We start from the raw sequence: 24,033 nt of genomic DNA on the forward strand, positions 1-24,033 counted from the left end.
GTCTTCCTTTAGTTGAATCAAATCCATCTTCCCATAGCTTCCAAACTTTGGTCCTGGCTAGTCAGTGCGCCTAGCTAACCACTGAGCCCATATTCCTAGGAAATAACCAACCCCTCAGGAAAATGGCTCATGGGCTAAACATCTAAGTTTTGGAAAAGCACAAGTGAAAGGCTACTATAGCAGAAAGGCTAGTCAGGTCACAGATTCAGCATGTGAAACAATCACAGGCAGCCCCTGAAAGTCCAGCTGTATAGACATCAGAAAATGTGTGCAATCCCTATGGAATGGAAAGAAGAGCTGGAGCTGGAGCTTTGTAAGAGTTCACAGTCTTAACAGGAAGATAAGAAGGAATGGAAGCAGTTGGAGAAAGCTGAAGCTTGGTCCGGATTTAGCAGGCCTTGCATGATGGGCCGCACTGGTCTCCATGGGAGAGGCTGGTCTTACGGCCAAAGGCCTTGCCTTCTCCTTGGAACTTTCTACTTCAAGTCTCTCCTGCTCATGCCTGGCTCAAACCTCTTCGTGAAGACTCAAGCCAGCCCCACATTTTTGGAAGGGATGTTGGCTCAGAAATAAGGAGGGAGTCTGGGACAGTCCCCCATTATGTGGGAAGAGCAAGAAAAAATGTGAAAAAGAAAACAATCTCCCTTCCATATGAGGGAGCCGGCAATTCACCACAACAGGTTAAGGGGGACAGATGAAGTGGGGGGGGCTTGTCACCATGACAACAAGCCCAACAATTCTGAAAGATGGATTTTTTTTGTTTTTCTTTTCACCTGTCATTCTTCTCAGTGCTGTCACTCTTTTCCCTCCCTCCTGGCAGAAGACAAGTTGTGACTTTTTCACTCCCACCAACAAGCTGCCTGGCTTTTGGGAGTACAGCTGCTATGGGATGGGAGGAGAATGGGGTCTTCCAGAAGGGTGCTCAGAAGATTTGGGTTCTGTCTTTCCCCTCTCCCTGGTCATAGCTGAGAAGCTTGTAGCTTGCCCAGAAAACATGAACACAAGTCCATGAGGACGTATGGACACTATAGGCCAGGGGAGGAATCAGAGCTCTCATCCTTAAATGGATTCTTAACCCTGCCCCTGGATAGCCCATCATATTCTGAGAGTGAGTCAAAGAGAGTTTGTAATGGCTACTGAACAGTAGACCATGGCCTTGGACCCCCTTTGAAAAAACTAAAGTTAGTGTTATCGAAAAGGAGATGGCATGCATAAGGGAAATCATAAAACCTTGCCTAAATGTAAACTCCTCAACTACATGAGCTAAAAAGAGAATAACACCAGCCTCTCATGCCATACCCTATCAAAGCATACCAGCTTTAGACAGCTGTGCTGCATTGAAGTTTGCTTTCTGATATTGGTAGTGATAGAGTCCAGGTGCCCCCTTGATTCCAGAGGTCTTCCCTCATCCCTGCTACTACAGAATTGTGTTGGCACTGTGTGTCCTACAAGACATGGCAGTCCCCATACCATCTGGCTGCCCTCTTTATTTGTTCGGGATATGTCCCCCAACATGCTTACACTGCCACCTCTGTAGGCCAGAGACCTTCAGAACTGAAAGATGCTCTCCACCTCCAGACATAGTGAGGTACTCCGTCACCGGCTGTTCCTCCTTCTACAGTTACATAGAATATGCCCCCTCTCCCCACTTTCATATGAAGATCTGACCCTGCTTCCTTCCCAGGTATGTCAGAAATAGAGATCTCACCATCTATGGCCGAGAAGGTAGATGCCCTCTTAGGGGTTTCTTGAAGATAGTAACAAACAGACCAAAAAAAAAAAGATGCCTACCACTCCCTCCACTTCCTTATCCTGGAAGGCAATCCTCAATCAAGGTGAACTTGAAAAGACCATGAGAAAGAAAACAGAAACAGTGCTGGTGACCAAGGAGGCAAGTTGCACCGCAGTTACTGAAAGGCTGATCAGCATGTGAAGGACTCATTTCTTTCCTCCCAGCTTTTTGTGTACCGCCTTCCCCCAGGCCTGCTCCCCACCGGCCCCCGCTGAGCATCACTGTCAACTGCTCTGTTTTGAGGTGTGAACTGATGATGCGTTAACATGCCTCCTCACCACACTCCTAGCCCTGTCCACCCAGAAGAGCCTGGGTGGGTGTTTTTTTTTTTTCCTTTGTTCCACACAGAAGAGTTTTATTGGAACTTCTACTAACCATAAATCCTCTAAGGACTCTGAAGAATTACTCTCCAGAAGCAGAATTACAGACCTCCTGAACAACAAACAGGGAGACATTCTGAGCGTTCTGAAAAATAATGCCAAGTGGGAATTTACTTGTTCCGCCAACTCTTGAACCAAACACCAAACTCATTTTTGCACATTTCCCTTATCAGGCCATTATACCAGAGCAGGAGAAATTCTACCCCTTGGAATAATCATTTCCATTGCTTCCCAAGCCAGAATATGCCTTGCCAAGTGTAACCCATATTCAAGAGCCATCTGCTTTAGCAATACAGGAAGCCACCAAAGGGGTGTGCTTTAGATAATCCTACAGCTCTGCGGGCCAAGGCTGCTTCTGGGGAGGGAAGGCATGCTGCTATTTGCCAGCTGCGGTCCCCAAGCTCAGCCCTGCTGAATCCTGTACAATGCACCAAGTAGAACTAGGGCAGAGCCCACTGACTTAGTCACTAACAAACCCCTTTCCACATGTCCAGATTCTAATAGGCAGATGTCAAAGGAGTCCCTGGGGCAAGACAGTTCACCCTTTGTGTGACTAGCCTCCCTCCCCACCTGAGCCCATGCAGAGACCTAACAGCTAGATCCTATCCTGTGCCACCGACTAACCAACCACCGTGTGTATCTGTGCCAGTTGAGGCGTGTGTTCCATTGTAATTCAATGAGAAACTTGTACCTGAGCAAACAATATAAACAAAGATGTTAGCGCCACCATGACATCCAGGGATGAGTATTCTTCCAAGATTTAACGATATAAATTAAAGATGTTCACTTGCCTGTGTCAAGAATTTTATTGAGCAGTTTCCGCATTCTCTGAGCTGTTACTCCCACCGTGATCATCAGTTTCCTTTGGTTGTTCTTACCACTTGGCAACAGTCCCCAGTCCCCTCAGTCTCCCAGTTTTGAACCCAACTGGAGGTGACAGAATGCAGGGATAGTCTCAGCAGACTGATGGTCTTTCTGAGGCTCCACAAAGCGAGCTCTGTCCACCAGCTACTGGAGATGGGTACTTGTCCCCCGGCCTTAGGAATTAAGCACTCTGCTCTGTGATCCAGCTCATCCAGAACCAGTGCAAGATCTTTTACCAGAGGCAACAGAGATTTCTAAATTCAGCTACCTGCATCTGCCTACAGCGTCTTTTAGCAAGCACCTCCAACAGAAAAAGGACACCAATTAAGCATAATTATGAGGATTTAATAGAGCCATTTTTCTATCTCAGGGCCATTTTACTGTTCCAAGCCCCCCAGTTTCCTTTGTTCCGAGACGGGGGCTCAGATCAGTAAATTAAAGTATGCATTGATTGGTCTTTATTATGTGGGCAATGACTGCCTTATTAAATTGAAATTAAAGGCACATCTAGGGAAAAGTTCATTTTAAGTGCCAACTCAGAAAAAACACTCAGAGACAATCAACAGACAAAGCTGAAGCTGTGCACAACAGAAGGGTCAGGAAAAGGAACTGAGCAGAAAAGGAAGGTACACGTTTTCTGAAAGAATAGGGTAAGCTCAAGGATGCAGATTTTGATAGATGGTACCCTGAATTTCTTATGGTGTCTCTTGCCCCAGAACAGGCATTGAGGAGGGAGGGAAATGTAATTATAAATTAAACATAATCAGGGATGCTTTGGGATATTGTTACACACACATACACTTTTCCTAGGAATATCTAGCACTCTGTCAATGAATAAAAAGCCTCTCCGACTATTTTGAAGGTTAAAAAGGGTGATGGGGTTGAGTGTATGTGTGTAAAAATGCTGTTGCTTGGACGCCGCTCTCTAGCCTTTTGGCTCACTTTGCTCTTTCCCCTCCCCCCTTCCCTCCTCCTCTTCCTAGGACAAGACAAGCGCCCTGAGCCTCAGCAATGTGGCAGGCGTGTTCTACATCCTGATCGGAGGACTTGGACTAGCCATGCTGGTTGCCTTAATCGAGTTCTGCTACAAATCCCGTAGTGAATCCAAGCGGATGAAGGTGGCATCGTCTCCCCAGGCCTTTTTCCTACCCCATTCTGTGATATCACTGGGTTTCCTGGGAGTCCCTATACTAGAAAGGGTGGGGAGTGACAGGAGGTTGAGGTCAGCTTGAGACAAGGGGCTAGAAAGCTGTGATGAGGAAGGTAACAAGAAAGGAGACAGCTATGAGAAAGGAAGGAAGATGGGATGTATCAGGGTAAACATAGGCCTGGGAAGCAACTGCACCAGCCAGAGATGGGGTTTAAGTGGACAGTCAACACAGTGTGAGGCAAGAGTGGTTGCTACAATAGTAGATTCTCCCTAAGGTTGCATTAACAGAAGTAGAGCTCCCAAAATAGGGAAAAGGATGTCTACCTTCTGCAAGATAGATAATCTTGCCATGTTTGGTGAGTTAGGTCTTTTCCTAGCCACTGTACTGTGATACAGATTTTGGCAAAGAAGATCCTGCATAGAGGATAAGCAGATTAGCTAGTTGACCCCAACCACATCAAATATAGCTGAAGGCAAATAACCAGAGAAGAGAAGAATTATGGAGGATATGAGAGCTGTCTAGAAAAATATGAAGACTTTTCAGGTGGAAAAAGACCAGTTCTGTGGGGTCCCAAAGTGTACAATAAGAACTAAAGACTTAAAGCTATGGAGAACAGATGTTAACATAGTGAAATCTACTTTTCTTTCAGAGCTACTACAAAATGGGATGGTCTATCACAATAAAAAGCAAGCATCCCATCACTGGAGGTACACAAGTAGAGGAAAAGTAACTCTTGGGGAGGATGTAGATTTCAGTACTCAAAGGGAGTTTGGAATAAATGACCTTCAAGACCCCTCACATTTCCTCACTTAGCTTCAGTAAGAAAATATTTATGCAAGTGTGAATTACATGAGCAATATCATGAGCAAGACATCATGACGAGACAGAGAGGACTGAGATGTGATCTGTGACCTTCAGCACCTTCAACAAAAAAAATTGCACAGAAAAATTACTCAGTTTGAAGCAACTTATAGATAGGAAGGTCGATAGGAATACAGAGGATGAGGGAATTAGAGAAGGCTTCCAGGATGAGGCAAAAATTAAGAGGAAGGATGAGTGGGACTCAGATCAACAAAAGTGGAGAGAAATGCAGTCACTCTGGCAATGTACCCTAGGCTGTGATGTTGGCTTGACTAGACTAAGAAGATTCATTGGTAGGAATTGCTCTCCTAGAATGGGACCTAAGTCCATATAAGCTCAGTACACCCACTGTGCAGTCACAACCACAGCCTCCTACCTAGCCTCTTCCTGCCTTGGGCCAAAAGCCCTACACATATCTCCAGGGTCACTGTTGGAGAAGACATTGCTGGACATTTGCTTCCCCCATTTGGAAACTATGTATTCAGTTCTGTACACAGAGAGTGGGAGTTAGAAGAGGAGGGCCTTCTGTCCTGGCATTCAGACCTTCTATCCTGGCATTCAACATTTCCATATCATGGCTCCAGCCTACTTTCCCCTCCCAAGCAATCTGCTCTCCTACATACTACATACTCCAGCCACCCACCTCATGCTTTCCGCCCATGTGTCTTAATGCAGGCTAATCTCTGTCCCTGTCTTCTAACCATAGGGCCCATTTAAAAGGCAATGTAACTAAGATACAATAACAAGGAATAATTAAGGGATAGTAGTATGATGGTATTTAGCCAGGGAACCTAGGAACACCTCATTCTTATCCTTAACCAGCTCACCTACTACCAGGTCCTCAGAAAGGACAAAGCAGAGCAAAAGCATGGGCCCCAGATCGTAAACCCAGAGTAGACCTCCAAGAAGCTTAGCAAACACAACAAGGTCTCCTAGGACCTAAACAAAGATTTCTTTGTCTATTCCATCCAAAACTAGGTATATTCCCCTATCTTATTCTCCAAAGTGAGCAAAGGCCACTCTGGAGGCAAAGAGTGAAACAGAAAAAGAGCTAGGTGAACAACAACTTTTACAACCCTCCAAAGCCTTCCATGTGGACTGTGACCCAAACCAAGGGCCCAGGATTGGCCCAGTACACATCACAGGAGCTCCTTGTCACTGCTCGCCTAGAGCACAGTGCAGTGTGCTGGTCTGAAGCACAGGCCCTAGAGACTGAGTGTCTGAGCATAAACCCTGCCGGCTCCATTCGTTAACTGTGTTGTCTGGGACAAGTTCCAGTAGCTCTCTGAGCCTCATTTTCTGTAAAATGGGGCTAGTGGCATACATATCTCATAAAATTGTTGTGAGCTTTATGAGAAAAATGGATATAAAGGGATTAGCAAAATGCCTGGGTCATGATAAGCTCTCAATAAATAGCAATACTAACAACGATAACAAATTTATAATAATAATATTTCCTATTAGTGACCAGCTACAGTCCTTTTAAGACTTTCCTTTTGTTGCCCCTACTTACATGTCCTAGGTTTTTTGAGCTATATAGATTGTGAGTTCCTGAAATTAAGAAGCCGTGTCTAATTTCTCTTTGGACATCCCACACACATAGGGTAATTATTAGTAAAACTAATGTAGAATTGTACCCAGAAGAGAAAATCTCCTCAAGACTGAGGTGACTCATGGGGAAGGGCTGCTATTTGGGTAAGCAAATACAAGCATCAAGACCACCCAGCCTACAAGTACAGACATCATCCAAGCTGATTCTGGCCCCATCTGTGCTCATAAAATCTAAGGAGAGCAGGCATCTGCCAAGCAGGAAGTGCCTGGACTTCTGGCCCTTCCTTGTGGGATTACCATGTCCCACTAATCATGGTCAGTGTCGGGTAATGGTACCAGGGTGGCTAAAGACTAGGATCCTCTTAAGACTAGACAGATGAGTTTCACCACTGAAGTCACAACATTCAGGTTAAGACAAGAATACTTAGAGGGGGCCATTGAGTCAGGTCATAACTTCCTGGGGACATTTGTACCCTTCCCTTGACGAAGATGATGAACTTCTCAGAAGCCAATGTCCGGATCTCTTAGAATCATTCATCCAAGGTCTTCCACCACAATCTTTTATAATTAATTCCATTGGTTGGCACAACTTCTTCCCAATTCACTAAGGCTCCTAATAGAATTTTTAATCTTCCAACTGCAGAAAAGCTACTTCTACTATCTTTATTAATCAACCCGACCCTTCATTTTTGAAGCTCCATCAACTTCTCTCTTATCCAAAGGAGAAAAGTAGAATACCATCCACCTGCCTCTCAGACTTCACAGCTTTGCAGTTGTCTTTAGTATTCGGTAATTAGCCCTCCCCAGATGCAGTTAACTCTTTACAGACATATGGCCTGCACCTCACACAGAGGCCCATGTTGAGTGTCGTGGGCCTTAGATGAGAAAGTTTCTTCTTGTTCCTTTCCTCGATCACAGTGTTTGGCCAACTTTTAAGGCCTGAACCCCTAAACATAGTTCGGGGTCAATCCCCACTTTCTTAACAGTAGTCAGGGAGCGCTTCCCCACCATGCACAGAAGACAGAATAAGAAAAGGAAGGTGGTAATAAAGGGGAAGAAGGAAGGAAAGAAGAAAGGAAGGAAAGAAGACCTCTTTTTAGTAACTTCCATGTTCAGAGTACTTTATATACAGTTTTGTTAACCCTGTAACATGTTGTGCTTGCAGTTCTATGGATGAAGAAATAGGGGTTCAGAGAAACTAAGGAGCTTGTCCTAGCAAGGTCACACAAGCTAGGAGCTGGAGAAACAGGAATTAGACTTCCCGTGCAGGAACAGATCATTGTGAGCACCTACTCTGTGTCTCCTCCAGCAGCGGCCACAGTGCATAGCAAATAAGATGCAGCCAATCCTGAGGTTTTCCTGAGGTAGTTGTTGAGGCCATCCATGATAGGTAATCTTTTTCTTCTGTGTTGTTGAGTCCCTTTTCCTTTTGACATGTCACATGAGCAAGGCACACAGCAGGTGTCACAGGGACAGTGGGAAGGCACCCTGGAGGCATTCCTTCCACAAAGACATACTGAGCACCACTGTATGCTAGGCATTGCTCAGCACTGGGGACACAGTCAGGAACAAAACATACATAGCTTCTGTTCTCAGGAAGCTACCAGTGTGATGGGAAGGCAGGGAAAAAAGCAAATATTTACATGTTCAATGAGGATTTGAAGAAAAATGCTGGTGCTGTTAAGTCCTGATCAAGGAATGAGGGTTCGGGCAGGTTGCAGTGGTTCCACTGAGAAACTGATGTCTAGCACACTTGAAACAAGGGAGGAATTAACCAGGGAGAAAGAGTTGTCTACAAAGGATGCACATGTGTCAGAGACCAGAGGACTACAACTTCTGCCCAGAAAATGGGAAGAAGTCCAAGTCCAGGGTGACCAGTGCACAGGAAGACCGTGGGAAGAACGTGACAGATGGGGACTCAGAGAAGGACTTCAGACAACTATTCCATTGAGTAGAATCTGAATGGTCATACCGTAGCAGAAATACCTAACCTAAGACACACTCCAGATTGAAGTCCCAAATCCTCTGTGCCTCTCCTCTGCCTGGGGAAACAGACCAGAACTGAGTCCTTAGCTGGAAGTAAAGATAACCAGGGTCTTTATTATTGCCCACCTAGCTCCCTGTAGAAAATAATCCTGTGTATGACACGAACCATGATGAAGCCACAGCAGCTGAGGCGTTGCATGTTTCCCTGGAATTATCGAGCAGCTGAGAGACTTGGTAACGCAAGGGCGCGTGCTCCACAGCAGGCGGTCACCCGGGCTCTCAGCGCACATGCCAGTAGGAGGACCTCACTGCGGTTTGAGCTCTTAGCAGGATGTTCTAGGATAGGCAGAGGCTGGGGAGACTTTTCTTGGAAAAGCAAGTGGCTGAGAAGTTGGGATATAATCACGGTTAGAGAGATGAGTCTCTGAAGAAGCGACTTGGGGGACTTTGAGGTTGGACTTTACACTCATGCTTTTCTCCCTGAGCATCAGCTTCAAAGACACCTGTAAGGATGAACTTTAAGAATGGCTGGTATGTCAAGGATGGACAAGGGAGAACTGCATTTACCAGAGGCAAGGGGAAGAATGACATGAGCTTATGACAGCGCAGCTACAGGGGATACAGTTAGGAGGTCATCCACTTAGACATTAGGGGACAGATAACTCTAACCTTAAGTCAGTCAGCCATAAGTCCTCAGTTTCTCTGTAAAGTGAATGATATAAACTAGATCAGTGTATTTCAATCTTGCTTGCATATTAGAATCACCGGAAGAGTTTTCAGAAATCCAGATGTGCAGGCCACACACCACACTTAGGAAGTCAACATCTTGGAGGGTATGTCTCAGTGTTTGTCCCCCAAAACTCCCCAGATAACTCCGATGCGCAGTCGAATTTGGGAACTAATGATTGAGTCAGTTTTAGCATTGCTTTCCACTCCCAGGTTTTGACTCTATTCATCTCTTCTGAGATCCCATAAATGTATTAGAAAGGAAGCCAGCAAGCAGAGAGCACTCACTGTCGATGGGGCGATGGAGTCATTGACCACAGAGAAGCCCTCAGCTTCCTGGAAAACCACTTCTGAGTGGTGCAAATTTGGAGGGTTTTAGCTACATGCCTGGCCAAGTTATCTCAGACTTTGGTAGGCACCAATATTAACTATGCCACCAATCTTCTCCTTTAAGATGAATTCATCAAATACCACCAATTTCAATGAAATATTACGGAAATATATGAGACCTTTTGAAAAACAAAGCCCAAGATGATCTGTGTGAGCTTTAAACTTTATATTTTATTTTTTTTTTTTTAAAGATTTTATTTATTTATTTGACAGAGATAGAGACAGCCAGCGAGAGAAGGAACACAAGCAAGGGGAGTGGGAGAGGAAGAAGCAGGCTCATAGCAGAGGAGCCTGATGTGGGGCTCGATCCCATAATGCCGGGATCACGCCCTGAGCCGAAGGCAGACGCTTAACCACTGTGCCACCCAGGCGCCCCTAAACTTTATATTTTAATTAAAGGGATGTGGCAGAGAAAAATCATGGAAGATAAACATTCCAGGCTAATCCATAGAAGGTTCCATACTTCCTCCACTCACAAGGGAGAACCCGTAACCATTAATTCCTTGGGTTTTCTTTTCACATTTCCCCCATAAAGCATCACAGTAGTATTTATTTGGCCTTCACTTAGAAGAATGCAATCAAGGTCACACTTCCTCTTGATTGGAGGACAAAACAGAATGTAAATAAATCAAGTCTGGAGGTTTGAGGAGAAGGCAGAACCAGTATGGTTAGAGTATCCTTTGGGGCAAGTCTGTCTGAATCAGGAATTTTAAAAGGAACAAACACTTAAGAACATCATCAGAATTGTCAGTAATAAGAGGGGACTCTGAGCATAGCATAGTAGAAACAATAAAAATTAGGTCAAACTGCTGTTGATGTCTGCCCACGAGAGATTGACTTCTCTGATGGCTAGAATCATGGCAGTATGCAGAGGAGAAAGCTCATAAACTTTTTGAGAAGGGTCCTAGGTGGTTGGCTTTTTTTTAGACAAATTTAAAAGTATCTATTAAACATGTAACTATATACCGGATGCTGTGGGAGACTGCTATGGACTGGGAAGAAATGAACCTTGCCCTCCTCCAGACAGCCCTCTTAAAGACAAAACCTACATAGCAGAAGCAGAACCATTACAAAAGCATGTATAACGTAGGAGTACTAGGCTGGGAGGGAGAGGGGGGGCCAAATACTTGCTGGTACAGTCTAGGACGGCTTCAAGAAGGAGGTGAGAACAGAATGAGCCTTGAAGGATTGGTAGGATTGATCTCAGAAAACTCTCAACTCCTAGATAATTCTTCTTTATGTTGATTCCCAAGAAACCAACGCCCACCTCAAAAACTCTATGGTATCTCTTAGTGGGAGGTTAGAAATGACAGGAATAGAGATCGGATTTCATGTCATGAAGCTTCTTTCTTCAAAGGAACTCAGAACAGAACCCTTCCTCTTATAAGATATGGTTCTAATTCCAGGTTGTGGTCTTGAACATTCCACCTCACCCATCTGATCCCTGGGTGATCACTGGAGTCCTTTCGTATCTAGAATTCCAATATTCTGGATATCGCAAGCTTAGTAGTGCTGATTTGATGCGTCAGTTTGGAAGTCGGGTTATACGTGCTGGTGGGAAAGAGCTGACATGCAGACAATGATCTTTAGAATGTATTTTCATTTTCTTTAGCCCATGCTTCTTTCCATTACATTTTGACTATTATTCAAATAAGTCCTACATTCCCATAACACATGCTACTAGAAGTAAGATAGGATTTTCTCTGAAGTAAATCAGAGGTAGTTTTAAATCTTAACAATAACACACTCCTTTTTTAAAAAAAAATATTTCAAATAATTTTTCATGCAGTAGCACTGTTCTTGCTAATAAAAGTCTGCAGGTGAATAGATAATCATATTTTACAAACATGGAATTTTAAAAGTCTAGGGATATAAGGAGATAGGCACAAGGTCATACAACTAGTTGGTATCAGAACCAAAACTAAAATCCCAAGTTTCTCAAACCCCTTTGCACAACTTTTCCACTCAGTCATGTTGCTACATTTATTATCATTAATACTGCCATGGAAATATTCTATCTTTAGAAATCACAGAATATAAGAGCTAGAAAGGATCTTAGTGACCACCCAGTCCAACATACCTCATTGCACAGAGAGAACAAGAGGTCCAGAGAGGAGAACAGACTTGTTCAGAGCCACACAGTGTCTGTAGGAAGCCAAGGTTAGCATTCCAGATCAGGAAAAAAGGTGGATGGGGAGGAGTGGTGGGGTGAGATTTTCAGGCCAGCATTGACTCATTCTCCTTGCCAATCACTGCCAAGGACCTGGGGAAGAACCCCCGGTCCTCCTGAAAAGGGTTTCTGTTTGATCCCACAGCAATCCATCAATGAAGCCATACGGACATCGACGCTCCCACGTAACAGTGGGGCAGGAACCAGCGGTGGTGGTAGTGGAGAAAATGGCCGGGTAGTCAGCCATGACTTCCCCAAGTCCATGCAGTCAATTCCCTGCATGAGCCACAGTTCAGGGATGCCCTTGGGAGCCACGGGATTGTAACTGGAGCAGATGGAGACCCCTTGGGGAGCATGCTCAAGCTCCCCCAGTTCCATCCCAAACCCTTCAGTGCCAAAAACAATCAAACGAAACGCAACCGCCACCAACCACCATGACCACAAGGAAGATGATTCAACAGAATTTCCTGAAGAATTGAAAAATCATTTTGCCGTCCCTTTTCCTTTTTTGATGTTCTTTCACACTTTTCGTTTGCTAAGTGAGGATGATAAACAACACTGCACCGCAATAAGGGGAGAATAATCCTGTCTAATAGAGCCTGTGTCTCTGAAATGGAGTCACAGGAACATTCATGAGGAAACCGTACTCTTTTCTTTTATTCGGTTGTTAATATGTCTTAGTGTGTGCGATATTTTTTTTCTTACTAATATCCATGGTTTGCAGGTTCTGTTAGGCCCCTTCCTTCTCCTGGCTTCTTACTCCAAATCCCTACCCATGTCCCTTCAGTTTTCAGATTGGAGATTAAATATTTGTTCCACCATACAAGCAAGCAAAAGGGAAAAAGCAACCTTCAAACTAATTCACCATTGGAGCTAAGTTACCCTCCATTCCTTGGCCTCAAGCGATGGATGAGGATGGATGCTGTTGGAGGAGTGGACTGCCTTCCCCAGCAAGGGCATTTCCTAGGCACTGATATAGCTGAGAACATGTGCAAAAAAGCAGTTCAGACCAAGGGTGGTGGAGAGGGCAAAGACAGGTGTGCAGTCAGAGAAGAATTCAACCAGTTATTGCTGGAGGCTCAGAGAAAGCTTCTTTTAACGTTTAACAGCCATCCCATAGGCCTTAGGTGGAATGGTATGTGTCTTCACAGAGTCAACCTCAGTGCTGAGAAGTATGTCTTTCTGCTATGCTCAAGCCCAAAGGCACTCTGGTGGCTGAATTGGCCTCCTGAACCAAGTACAGCCTTGGGAATAGCTGACAGCCAGGGAGATAGTGCCTATGATTTCACTTTTCAGTTGCTTGACATCTGAGCAGGAACCCCACTGTGGAGTAGACTCTCTTCAGAGCTTCTGATATGGGGGGAAACGCTATGCAAACTCAGTGCAAAAGAAAAGGATGGAAGAATTTTTGAAGAGGAAGTATCGTGGAAGCCCACAAGCAAGAGAACCTTCCATGGTGTGCCCTGTCCTAGGATTAAGAGACCAAATATGAAGCTTAAGGTTTTTGCTGACCTGGAGAACTTGGATTTTTATGTCCCTTTAAAAGTGTTGGTTTAGCATGTGGCCAGGTAACATTCTGTCACTTTAGAAAGTAAAATGCCCAAGGATGAATAACTTTAAGGAAGACAGGGAGATGAATTAAGTTGATAATGACATTGGGGGACTTTAAGATCACTGACCCCAACTTCTAACCTAAGAATGAGGTTAGAATGAGGATATATTATTCCAATGACCAGACTCAATATGCCCATGATCATGACTATAAAGTTGAACTAAAGCAAGATTGGAGAAGTGGGGTTCATGGAGAGAAGCCCAGGCTGACTGCAATTTTAGTTGGGAGCAGGGGTTCCTGGCACAAAGCTTTCCTGGAGATCCCAGCTCTCATTCTTGGTGCAATTGGCATCCAGCTGTCCAGCAGCCACTCTCCTAGGTGCATGATTCAGTGTGTGCCATGTGTCTTTAGCTTTTATTGATGACCATGTTCTGGCTTGTTTCCTTACCCCCTACTTCTATCCAGTCTTCTCTGCTAGGGGATATCATTAGCAACTGACAAACTAAAGGTTTGGGAGCCTACCAACAAGTCGGTGCAGCATGATTGGCTTCATCTGTGGATTCTCTCAGTGGACACCCACCATCTCTATGTCTCCCCCATTCTCCTATTATCAGCCGTAGCAAGGAACCATCCCCAGATCAAACTCTTCACTCTTTCAACTCAAGTGCTGTCCAGTCTCTCACGTGTCAATGTGGGCATGGTACGTGAACCAGGACCGTCAAGATGGATTTTTACTTTTCACTACTGCCAGCTGATGTCCTCCCCATCCCCTGCCCTCCCACCAGATTTTTTTCAACCCTTATCCTACCACTGCAGAATCTGCTATGACCCACCATTAGGGAGTACATTTCAGAGGAGCTGGAAATAACCCTATTACTACCAACATGCTTCAAAGACCTTTTGCCTTTGGTAAGATGCCTCTCCAGCCACTGAGCTCACTAGTAACATGATCTGAGAGGGAGAGACCATCTAAGCTAACAATGAGGGTCTATGTTGTGTGGGGGTCCAAGACTCCAGAGGAAGAAGCTTTTTATCAATGGAGGGGTGACGGGGAAAACAAAAGCAAGAAAAAAGTTAACTTGCATTATGTATTTTTACTACACTTTTCTTAAAAATAGAGCAATGGGAAAACTCTGAAAGAGATTGACATTTTTCTCAACAGGAATCCATACTTAACAGTTCTGGCTTTCATTAAATTTTGCTCTTTGGTACTTGGGCCTTTTATTTAACATCTATATTTGTTTTAATTCTCTTAGCAGATGTGTGAAAGGATTTTTGCTTGATCAAACACTAAATATTTTGGTTCCTGTTTTTCTTTCAAGTAGCCAGGGTTTTTTTTTTCTTTTGGTATTTGCATAAAATGAAAATATCACCGAGAATTAAATCACTGTGGATCCATTACCTACTTTTCATATTTGTCCATTCCATTTTTGTGCCATTTCTGAAGTCAGAGCTCTAGAGGTTATGTAATTTCCTTATTGCTGAACCTAAGACTAGTACATTTTTAATGGTAACCAACATTCCTGATTCACAAACAGCTCTCAAACAAGTCATTTCAGCTGAACTAGTTCACTCTGAGTTATTCATTCAAATAGGATAATTAAAAAAAAAAAAAAGACCAAGTGATAATGGTTCCCAAGGGCCACAGTTCCAACGGCTCTGGGGGCAGGGTTTGACATACAATGGTCACAGTACTAGAGAACTGGATGGTTCATGGGGTAGGTCTTCCAGACACCCCCAAACTGTAGTCTAGGTATATTTGTGATGTGCACAGTTACAACCAAAACCAGTTTAGACCAAGCTTAAAAACAGACCACATTAACCTCTCATTCTTGCCTGAAAGTTTTTCTTTCACTCCAGCAAGATGGGCTTTCTATAAAGGATCTGACATTTGTTGACATTTAGATACTGATAAGTAAGAACAGCTTCAAATGTTTTCTTTCCCAAGGAATTTTGCATATTACCGGGGGTCTGAGGTCTAAAATAAATGAATGAAGTTCTAATTGTGGCATTGTAGGCAGTAACCACCATCTCTATGGTAAAGAGTTGATGGAAGGGGAAGAAGCTAATGGACCTGTGTGAAGGTCCAGCAATTGTTTGGACCCACTTGCAGTCACCTCCAGCACCTAGGTGCCTCTGAATGAAGAAACACTTTAAGAGCAGCTCACAGCTAGAGAAAACTCATCTCTGTCACCTTACTTTCATATAGTTAGAATAATGATCATAGTGGCTGTAAGAAAGAGCACAGGTTACCACATATTGAGCATTTACTATGTCAAGCACACTTCATACCTTCTATATCATGACCGTGGCCCTCTAAGGAAGGGCCTTATGGAAGAGGAAGTCAGACTTTGAAAGATGACATAACTTGCTCACACTCTTGGAAGTGACAGAGCCAGGATTTGAACTGGGTTTGCCTAATCTACTCTCTCCCATCTCTCTGCTAATGAGATCATGACACATGATGGCCAGGAAAATAACAGGCAAGCAGTTCTCTGTTTTCCTGTAATGCCAAAGTAACTGGAAAAAAAAAAAGTTAAGGCTATACCTGCCACACCTTTGGGAAAGGTGCCTGTCACCAACCCAGACAGTACTGCACAAAGGGAGAAGAGGAGAAAGTTACTTTTAGCCCATTTAAAATAGATCCAAGTTAGGGAGCAGCAAGCCCATTGAAAAGAGGAGAAGCAGGTCTCCTGCAAAACAGTTGATTCAGCCTGGAGAAGAATCTTCAGGGTTGTTCTGGGGAAAGTAGAACTAACTTTCTGTGTGGCTAAGACCAGGATCCATTCTGGGAGATACAGGGCAATGGACTTAGGCTCAGCTACAGAAAGGAGTTCCTAATGGTCACAGTATCCCCAGAGTGTATCAGACTGCCCCTGGAGTTGGGACAAACCCTTGTCAAGGAGATGGCACAGGTGTGAAGTTGAACTTTTCTTTACTTTATCTTGCATCTTTTATAGCCCTATTTGGGTTATCTGGTCTGTAATGCCCTAATACACACCAAGAGAGGGTCAGCAATGCCCTACAGAAATGAAGATGAAGATCTTTCACTGAAATGTCAAAACTCAACTTATCTTAATTAAGAGACAAAATGGCAAGTTCCTTCCTTACCAAATGCTAATGTTCTTTCAAGGAAATAATGTTGAGGCAGTACATTCCTACCCCACTCTACAGATAAAAAAAACTGGGGTTTTGAATAAGAAGCTACCTTCTTTCTTGTCAGATGAGTCCAATGGCATTTTCTCCCCTGGGACTATAGATATTTGACTGCCATTGAGCAATCTGTGTTCTGGCCACTGACAAGCTTATTACAGTGCTTTGTAATTTTTCAAAAATGTTTTGTTTCTTGAAGTTTCCAGATCACATCATGAATAGAGAAGCAATCTGCTACAGTGGAAAGGCCTAGATTAGGATTCACAATACCTGGCTTCCCTTCCTTCTTCCTTTACAACCTTGGACAAGAAAATTAACTCCTCTGAATCTCATTTTTCTTATCAAAGAAATGGGATATCTGGTGTCAAAATAAGCAGCAATACTACACCCTAACTGCACATTGGAATCGCCTAGTGAACTTTAAGCAAAATCACTTATTCCCAAGACTCATGTCCAAATACAGTTTGTCTGAACTGAGTCAGGCATAGTTGTCAGTGTATTGGTGTTGTCTGGTTTTGTTTTGAACTCCTAGGTGATTTTAATGTGCAGCCAGGATTGAGAACCACAACAATGTTGTCAGCCTGGGAATCAGAGAAAATGTTCATGAAAACTTCTTTGAAAATTATGAAGAACTGTATTAGGGTTCTTTGTCAATAGCCAGACTAACACCAGAACCCGGGTTACCTGGTGGAGTCAAGTCTCCATGATCCCCAAGAGAAAATGCCATCATATTCATCTAATAAAAGAGGAGGAAAAGACGCAGTCCCTAACTTGGGCTCTAAACACTCCTTTACCCCTTGGGCATGTCTGTCATAACATAACATTCTGCTGGGGGAAGAGAGACAGGAGATGTTAGAGATGAGATACAGTTATCAGATACCTCCTCAGGAAGGGGCGTGGCAGGGGGACAGCTTTGTCAAATGAGTCTACTTTTAACACAGCCAGTTATTTTCCAAACTGGAAAACTACTTGGCTGTTTTCATTACAAACACCAAATCCCACTACCTGCATTTTAACACATGCCACTGGAAAGCACTGCCTACCAGCCTTATCTTCCATGAGCACTCTGAATCCTACTGGGACAACTCTAACTTCTCCTCAATACTGTGCTTGTCAGTTTTATAGCGCAAGGGAGGAGAGAACCAGCATTTGCTTAGCACTATGCATACAGGTAAGATGCTAGGACAAACATCTCATTTAGTCCTCAAAATAATCCTGCGAGGTGGAGATTTGTTACCACCATTTTGCATAAGAGGAAATGGAAACTCAGAGAGGTTCAGAACCCAAGGTCATGCAGCCAGTCAATGACTTGATCTTGATTCCAAACCCACTTTGTCTTTCCAAAGTCACTACCTTTTCACTATACTTGACTGCCTCCTAAGATTTCACCACACTACCGAAAACCACTAGACTAAGATTGAAAAAATATTAAGCCTTTTGCCTACATCACTGCCAATTTGTGGTGTGACCTTGGGCAACACATCTCCTACTCTGGGCCTCAGTGACCTCATTTGTGAAACGAGAGAAGGGGGAGTCACCTAATTGGTCTCTAAGTTTCCTCTTAGTTGTAGCCTTATATCAGTGATTCTCAACCAGAGGAGATTTTGTGCCTCCCGGGACATTTGGCAACGTCCAGACATATTTTTTGTTGCCACAACTGGGGGTAGAGGTGCTAGTGGCATTTAGTGAGTAAAAGCCCAGGGATGCTGCTAATTTCCTACAACACACAGGGCAGCCTCCCACAACAAGGAATTATCCCGCCCAGAATGTCAATAGTGCCGAGGTTGAAAAACCCTGTCTTACATAATTATAGCATTGAGATAGCATGTTGAGTATGGATGATGGCAGAACAAGGCTGAATAGTAAAAGGGCAAAGGATCCTAAATCAGGTGAACCATCAGGAACAATGAACAGTTACAGGAATTTAGTCAAGGAAGAAACTGAGTTTTGGGAAGTGAGCTGAGGTCAGAAGAATTTGGACCACAGCATAAATCTATGTAGCCCAGAGAAGCCAAGGCTGGAGGTTCAACCAGGCTGCCAGTACTAACAGCTGTGGCCCAGGAGGTGCCAGGGGCTCTGCCTGCAGAAGTGGCTTACTCTCTGCCCTGTCTCTTTGCAAGTGGCTCTGCAGCTAGAATCAGCTGAGAGGCTTTCAGGTGAACCCTACCCAACCCCCACTTATCCCACTAGATAAGCTTCATTTCTAATCTCAGAATATACACTCTTTCTTCTAACAGACATAGGTAATGAGTGCCCATGTCCACAGGTAGATGTCATGGGGAATAAGGAGACATATAATGATAGCCTTGTGTCTTGGAGTGTTGATAGGAAGAAAAAATAAAGTTCATAAACACCATTAAGTATAACACAAGGTCAAAGGTACATGGAAAAAGTCAAAGTGCCTGGGTCTAGTCTTCCACATGCCACTCACCACCTTGTGTCCAGCCTTTAAAAAGGAGACTTTGAACAGATGACATTAGCTTCCCCCTTCGATCACTGTTTTCCAGCCACCCAGCTTCTGTCCTGTTCCTCAAACATGCCATGCTTAGCTCCATCTCAAGGCTCCTGCACCTGCTGTTTGCTCAACTTGAAACCCTCCTCACTTAGATCCTTGCAATACTAGCTCCTCATCCATGTCTTAGCTAAAATGTCATCTCCCCCAGAACATCCTTCCCTCTCCGCCCTATGCAGACTAGCTCTGACATCACTCAGGCTCACGTTACTCATCACCACCTAATAATATCTTGTTTACTTCCTTATTATCTGCCTCTCCCCATCTAAAATACACACTCACAAGACCAGGGACCCTGTTGCCTCAGCACAATGCCTGGTACATAATAGAGCCTCAATCAATAATTGTTGAATGACTTGATGAATGAGAGAGGCAGAACTGAAATGCCCTTTAGTCCCCAAAGGAGGCAGAGATCTCTTTTATGTGGGAAAAGAAGGGAAGGAGGTGATTACATTCTTGTGTTGCCTTTGTAGGCACTACACAGTCAGAGACAGAAAAGAAGGCATTCAAAGGGTGGGGGACAGAGTGAGCCAGAGCATGAGGCAGGAAGAAGCGCAGGATCTGTTTGAGAAAAGTGCAAGTACCCAGTGTAATTGGCTCCACATGGCGAGACAAGCAATGACGGAGAAGGCTGGACTGGGCAGGGGGCACTTGTGTAATTCATCCTGAAAGAGGGAATTGAAGTTTTGGAGGCTGAGGAAGAAATCCATTCAGGTATCAGGTATGGAGTTTAGCGAGAAACATATTCGAGGCACCCACTACATGCCAGGCACTGTGCAATGTGCTTCACGCCACCCCCTTCATTTATTTGTCATGGCAGTAAGCCTGTGAGGCTGAATTACCATCCCAACGTTACTCCTGAGTAAATTGAGGCTCAAATGTAGAAGTGGAACCTTAGCCACCTCGAATTTGTGTAATTCCTACAACACAGGAATTCTCATAACAGATCATAGGAAGCCCTATGACTGCATGAGTTTCCCAAAAAAAGTCCCAGAAAGACATTAAAAACAGGGTGGATGGCACTTGCCTGACCATACAGGAGGTCACCAGGGAAGGAGCCAGCAACTTTCAGGGTACCAATGGGTGCCATACCATGATGCAAAGAATTCCGGGCCCAGCCTGTAGCCAATAAAAGGAACCAAGATGGGTCTATAAATCAAGTCATAAACACAAAATGAGGAAGGACAGGTGCTTTGCAACATATTCACCATCCCAGCTGTAATAAAACATTCTCCACAATCCTTAAGGATTGTAGGTTTTTGGTCCATGGAAGATGTTGATAATAGTATTTTATATGTATCACATGGCAGGGGATCCTTGGATGTAAGGATTCTAAATATGTGTGTGTCTACATTTGGACAATTGCCACAGGAAGGCCGCTACTACCAACAAAGAGAACAACACACATCAGTCCATAAATACCACCCTATAGGAACTATGTGGTACAATCATGAATGGCGACCAGCATTACCACTACCATCTCTGTGACATCTGCTCTGTGCTGGGCATTTGACATACACTTTCATGCTTATGTGTCTTTGGGAAGAGATAGTTGCATTTCCAATGGAAAATGTTTTACCTAAATGAAAGAGACTCAGAAAATTTCAAATGGTAGGGACCTTAGAAATCATCTAATCATTGTTTTATCCAAGTATATTCCATAAATAAGTGATATTGAGGCCCTAGAGAATTATTGACCTGCCCAGAGTGGTATAAGTTTTTGGTTAAAACGAGACTAGTTAGAAGCTAGTTCTCCTGGCTCAGAGTCTGGTCACATGTGGCAAAGTGCCTTTCTTATACTCACACAACCATAAAGCTCAATGTGTGGCTTTTCATGTGGCTCTATAGGCCTAGCGGATTATACCTGGATAACTGGACCATGATCTGGAGAGGCTCTCTTTGGATTGAGGCAGTTGAAAATTGTTACCAGGACTAGTCTCAAATCTAAAGTAGGCAAAGGGAATTCAGAACAGTGATAGAATTTTCCCCCAACCAAAACATTTCCTTGATGTTTATGCCCCCAATTTCTTATCCAGGGCAAAGCCTTCTATTCCACAGCTAGGGTTCTCTAAGAAATGCTCTTGATAGGCACGAACGCCTGGCAAAGTCACACTGGATTAAATGTTTGTTACCAGGTGCTTTCCTGATACTAGTTTTTGATAGAAATAGTAAAGAGGCACTTGGACAATAGGGCAGAGACACAAGGAGGTAAGCAAAGAATTCGGAATGCAAAATTAAAGGCTCCTAAAGGCAAATGCCACAATTTTACAATTAGAAAGCCCTTGCTTTAATGTGCCTACCTAAAAAAATAGTCACAAAGGGACAGGAGAAATTGTTTATTCAGCAGAGAAGCCTGCGGTTGGATATACATGGAGCTCGAAGTGAAAGATTAAGCAGTTATCTAAACAATTCCAGGAGGAAAACATGCTTTAAAAAAAAAAAAAAAAAAAAACCTCATTACCTAGATCTTTTGGGGAAATAAAATTGTTCATTACCCTTTCCTTCATCTTGCCGTGAAATCATGATCAGAAAAAAGAATCATTTTGGTTTTTCATTCAATAGAAGTGTGCTGTGACCTAGAGGACCTGTCTTTAGACGTGAGCTCATTTAGGGAGAAAAAAACAAAAAGCAGCTGTTAATTTTACTTGATTGAGTAATCAGCTTAATGAACTGCTTAGAAACCATTTAGCAATGATATAAAAACTAACTTCTCAGCTATTGGAAAACCATTGGAAGGAAACCAGTGTAGTACTGGCAGTAGCCATCCGGGTTTTAACAGTTGGCATCCCTACTTTTGGGGAGCTGCTCCTACTGCCATGGAATCAAGGGGTGCTGGTTGTGCTGCCAACTTCAGTACCCTGCCCTTCCTCACACCCTTGGCCCAGAGAAGTATAGTCTCTTTCTGCCCTGGCCACAGTGATTGGGCTACACATGATCTTATGACCCAAATCAGGCTAATTAGAATACTTCCTTGGGATTTTTTTAAATCTGAAGTTCAAATGAGAAGGAGGCCTTTGCATTTTGAATCCACACTAAAATTATCCAAGGGCTATCTTTGGACTCATGTAGAGAAAGATTTTTTTGTAGTAGGGGAGAACAAAGCCAACTTACCCAGGCCAAGATGCACGATGGAGAAAAGAGCTCCGATGTCATTAAGTGCCTGGACCCAGTTCCGGAGGCCAGCCTGTACCCAGATTACCCAGGGGTGAGAACTGATCACTTGCCTCTTCTGCCTAAGATACTTTGAGTTAATTTCCATCTCTACCAACCAGTCCTGATTCATTAATCAGTGACCAGCTAGAAACTGGATAATAACTAAGAAAAAGTCAGTAATTGAGGTCTAATCAGTGGTTTCTATGGCTAGCAACTGGTTTCAAACTGGTTTGACTGAATTCAAATGTTCCCTGTCCAAACCCATCTGCAAATACTGCAATACCAATGTCACATCTTGACTTCTGTCAACTTCCGTTTTCCCTTCTGCTGTCAGGGCAAAGAATGTTTTCCTACTGACCTATCTTCTGAGGGATACTGAGACTGCTAACTCACACATACCTGAGAGTTCTCTGAAAAAGATTTGGTGTTAAAGAAGCAATAAGTAAGGTCTCAAAGGGGTTCCTTTCTGCACATAAAATTTTATTTTCTTCATCCTGTGAAAAGGAGTATATTATCAGAGGATCTCTCTCTCCCCCTCTCCACTCCCCTTCCCTCCCTCCTCCTTTCTCCTCCTTCACCTTTTTCCCTCCCTCCCTCTCTCCCTCCTCCACACACACACCCTGAACCATCACAGGGAGAAGGAGAGCTTTATTGTTCATGTTTATTTATTTTCAGCAGCAGAGACTGGACACCTCCAGTTAGCTATCAGCTTTGCATTAAATGCAGTGCCTTTGACCAAAAGAAAAACACAAAATGCGTAAATCCCATGAGGACTTGAGGGAGGCAGCACAGATAAATGAGAATTCATAAAGAGAAAAACTGTGGAGGCAAACCATACCGACACACAGGCCAGCAAGGTCAAGCAGCAGTTTAGTACTTTCTGAAGCCCCTGAAAAATCTATTCCCAGCCCATTGGCTCACACACAAAATTCCACTCACTGTATTTGATGCTTTTGCTTAGAGTGATGATTGCTCCAAAATACTAATCCTTCACAAGGCCACAGATTTCTGTAGCCAAAAAGCTCTTTCATAACTACTGCCTGCCTTGATTCATTGCAGGGTCCTGAATGCGGGGTGGACAGAGCAGAGACCATTACTCCCATTTTATAAATAAAACTGAGGCTTAGGAAGATCAAGAGACTCACTGAAAGTCACATAAGCAAAAGGAGCTGAGCTGGGGCTGAAAGGTGAGCTTCTTGACTCATGATCTCTGCACTCCATCGAATGAGCACCCCAGACAGTTCTGGTCCCGTGATACCCCTTATGTGGAGGGAAAAAGTAAAAGCATGTACCAGTTAACTTGAGGATGTAATTGGCCAAGGGACGGCCCCACAAATAAAAGAGTAAAAAAGAAGGAAACTAATGGTGGTTTTGCAGGTAGAGCCATGCTAACCGGTGGTCTAACAGGACAGATGGTTTGTTGCCATCACTAGAAATTTAAGGAGATGCAGAAAATTTCGCTCACCAGAATGCCTCAAGCAAAGCCTTTTAGGTAATTGCAATGAAAGCTTTCCAAGGTGTTAACCAAGAGCTTTTTGCTTTCTTCTGTGGGACACGCACAGAGAGACAGTGCGGCCATTATCCTTAATAGCCTGTACTCTGTAGTCTACATAGTGATAAAAAAAATAAAGAATATCAGTCAGAAGGGTGTCAGATTATTCAACTTCTGAGGCATTAAGAGCCCCCAGTCAGGTACATATAACTTTCTATAAGCCAGTCCCTGTACCTGATGGCATTACCTATACTCCCTCTCTTTTAATGCCTACAAAAATGGTCTGAAAGGCAGGCATTA

The 24,033-nt window shown here is 43.7% G+C and overlaps 1 protein-coding gene across 4 annotated transcripts in view; it reads left to right on the forward strand.

Moving 5' to 3' along the window:
* Positions 1-12,455, forward strand: part of GRIA1 (glutamate ionotropic receptor AMPA type subunit 1) — a 294,934-nt gene extending 282,479 nt beyond the window's left edge. For all 4 annotated transcript variants that reach the window (XM_026510831.4, XM_026510832.4, XM_044388532.3 and 1 more), the window contains 2 exons: positions 4,020-4,154; positions 11,996-12,455. In XM_026510831.4, the coding sequence (XP_026366616.2) occupies positions 4,020-4,154; positions 11,996-12,196 (336 nt within the window). In that variant the 3' untranslated portion in view covers positions 12,197-12,455. The remainder of the gene's footprint in view (positions 1-4,019; positions 4,155-11,995) is intronic.
* The last annotated feature ends 11,578 nt before the right edge of the window (positions 12,456-24,033 follow it).

This window comes from Ursus arctos, unplaced genomic scaffold, assembly GCF_023065955.2.
Source record: "Ursus arctos isolate Adak ecotype North America unplaced genomic scaffold, UrsArc2.0 scaffold_15, whole genome shotgun sequence".
NCBI classification, from domain to species: domain Eukaryota; kingdom Metazoa; phylum Chordata; class Mammalia; order Carnivora; family Ursidae; genus Ursus; species Ursus arctos.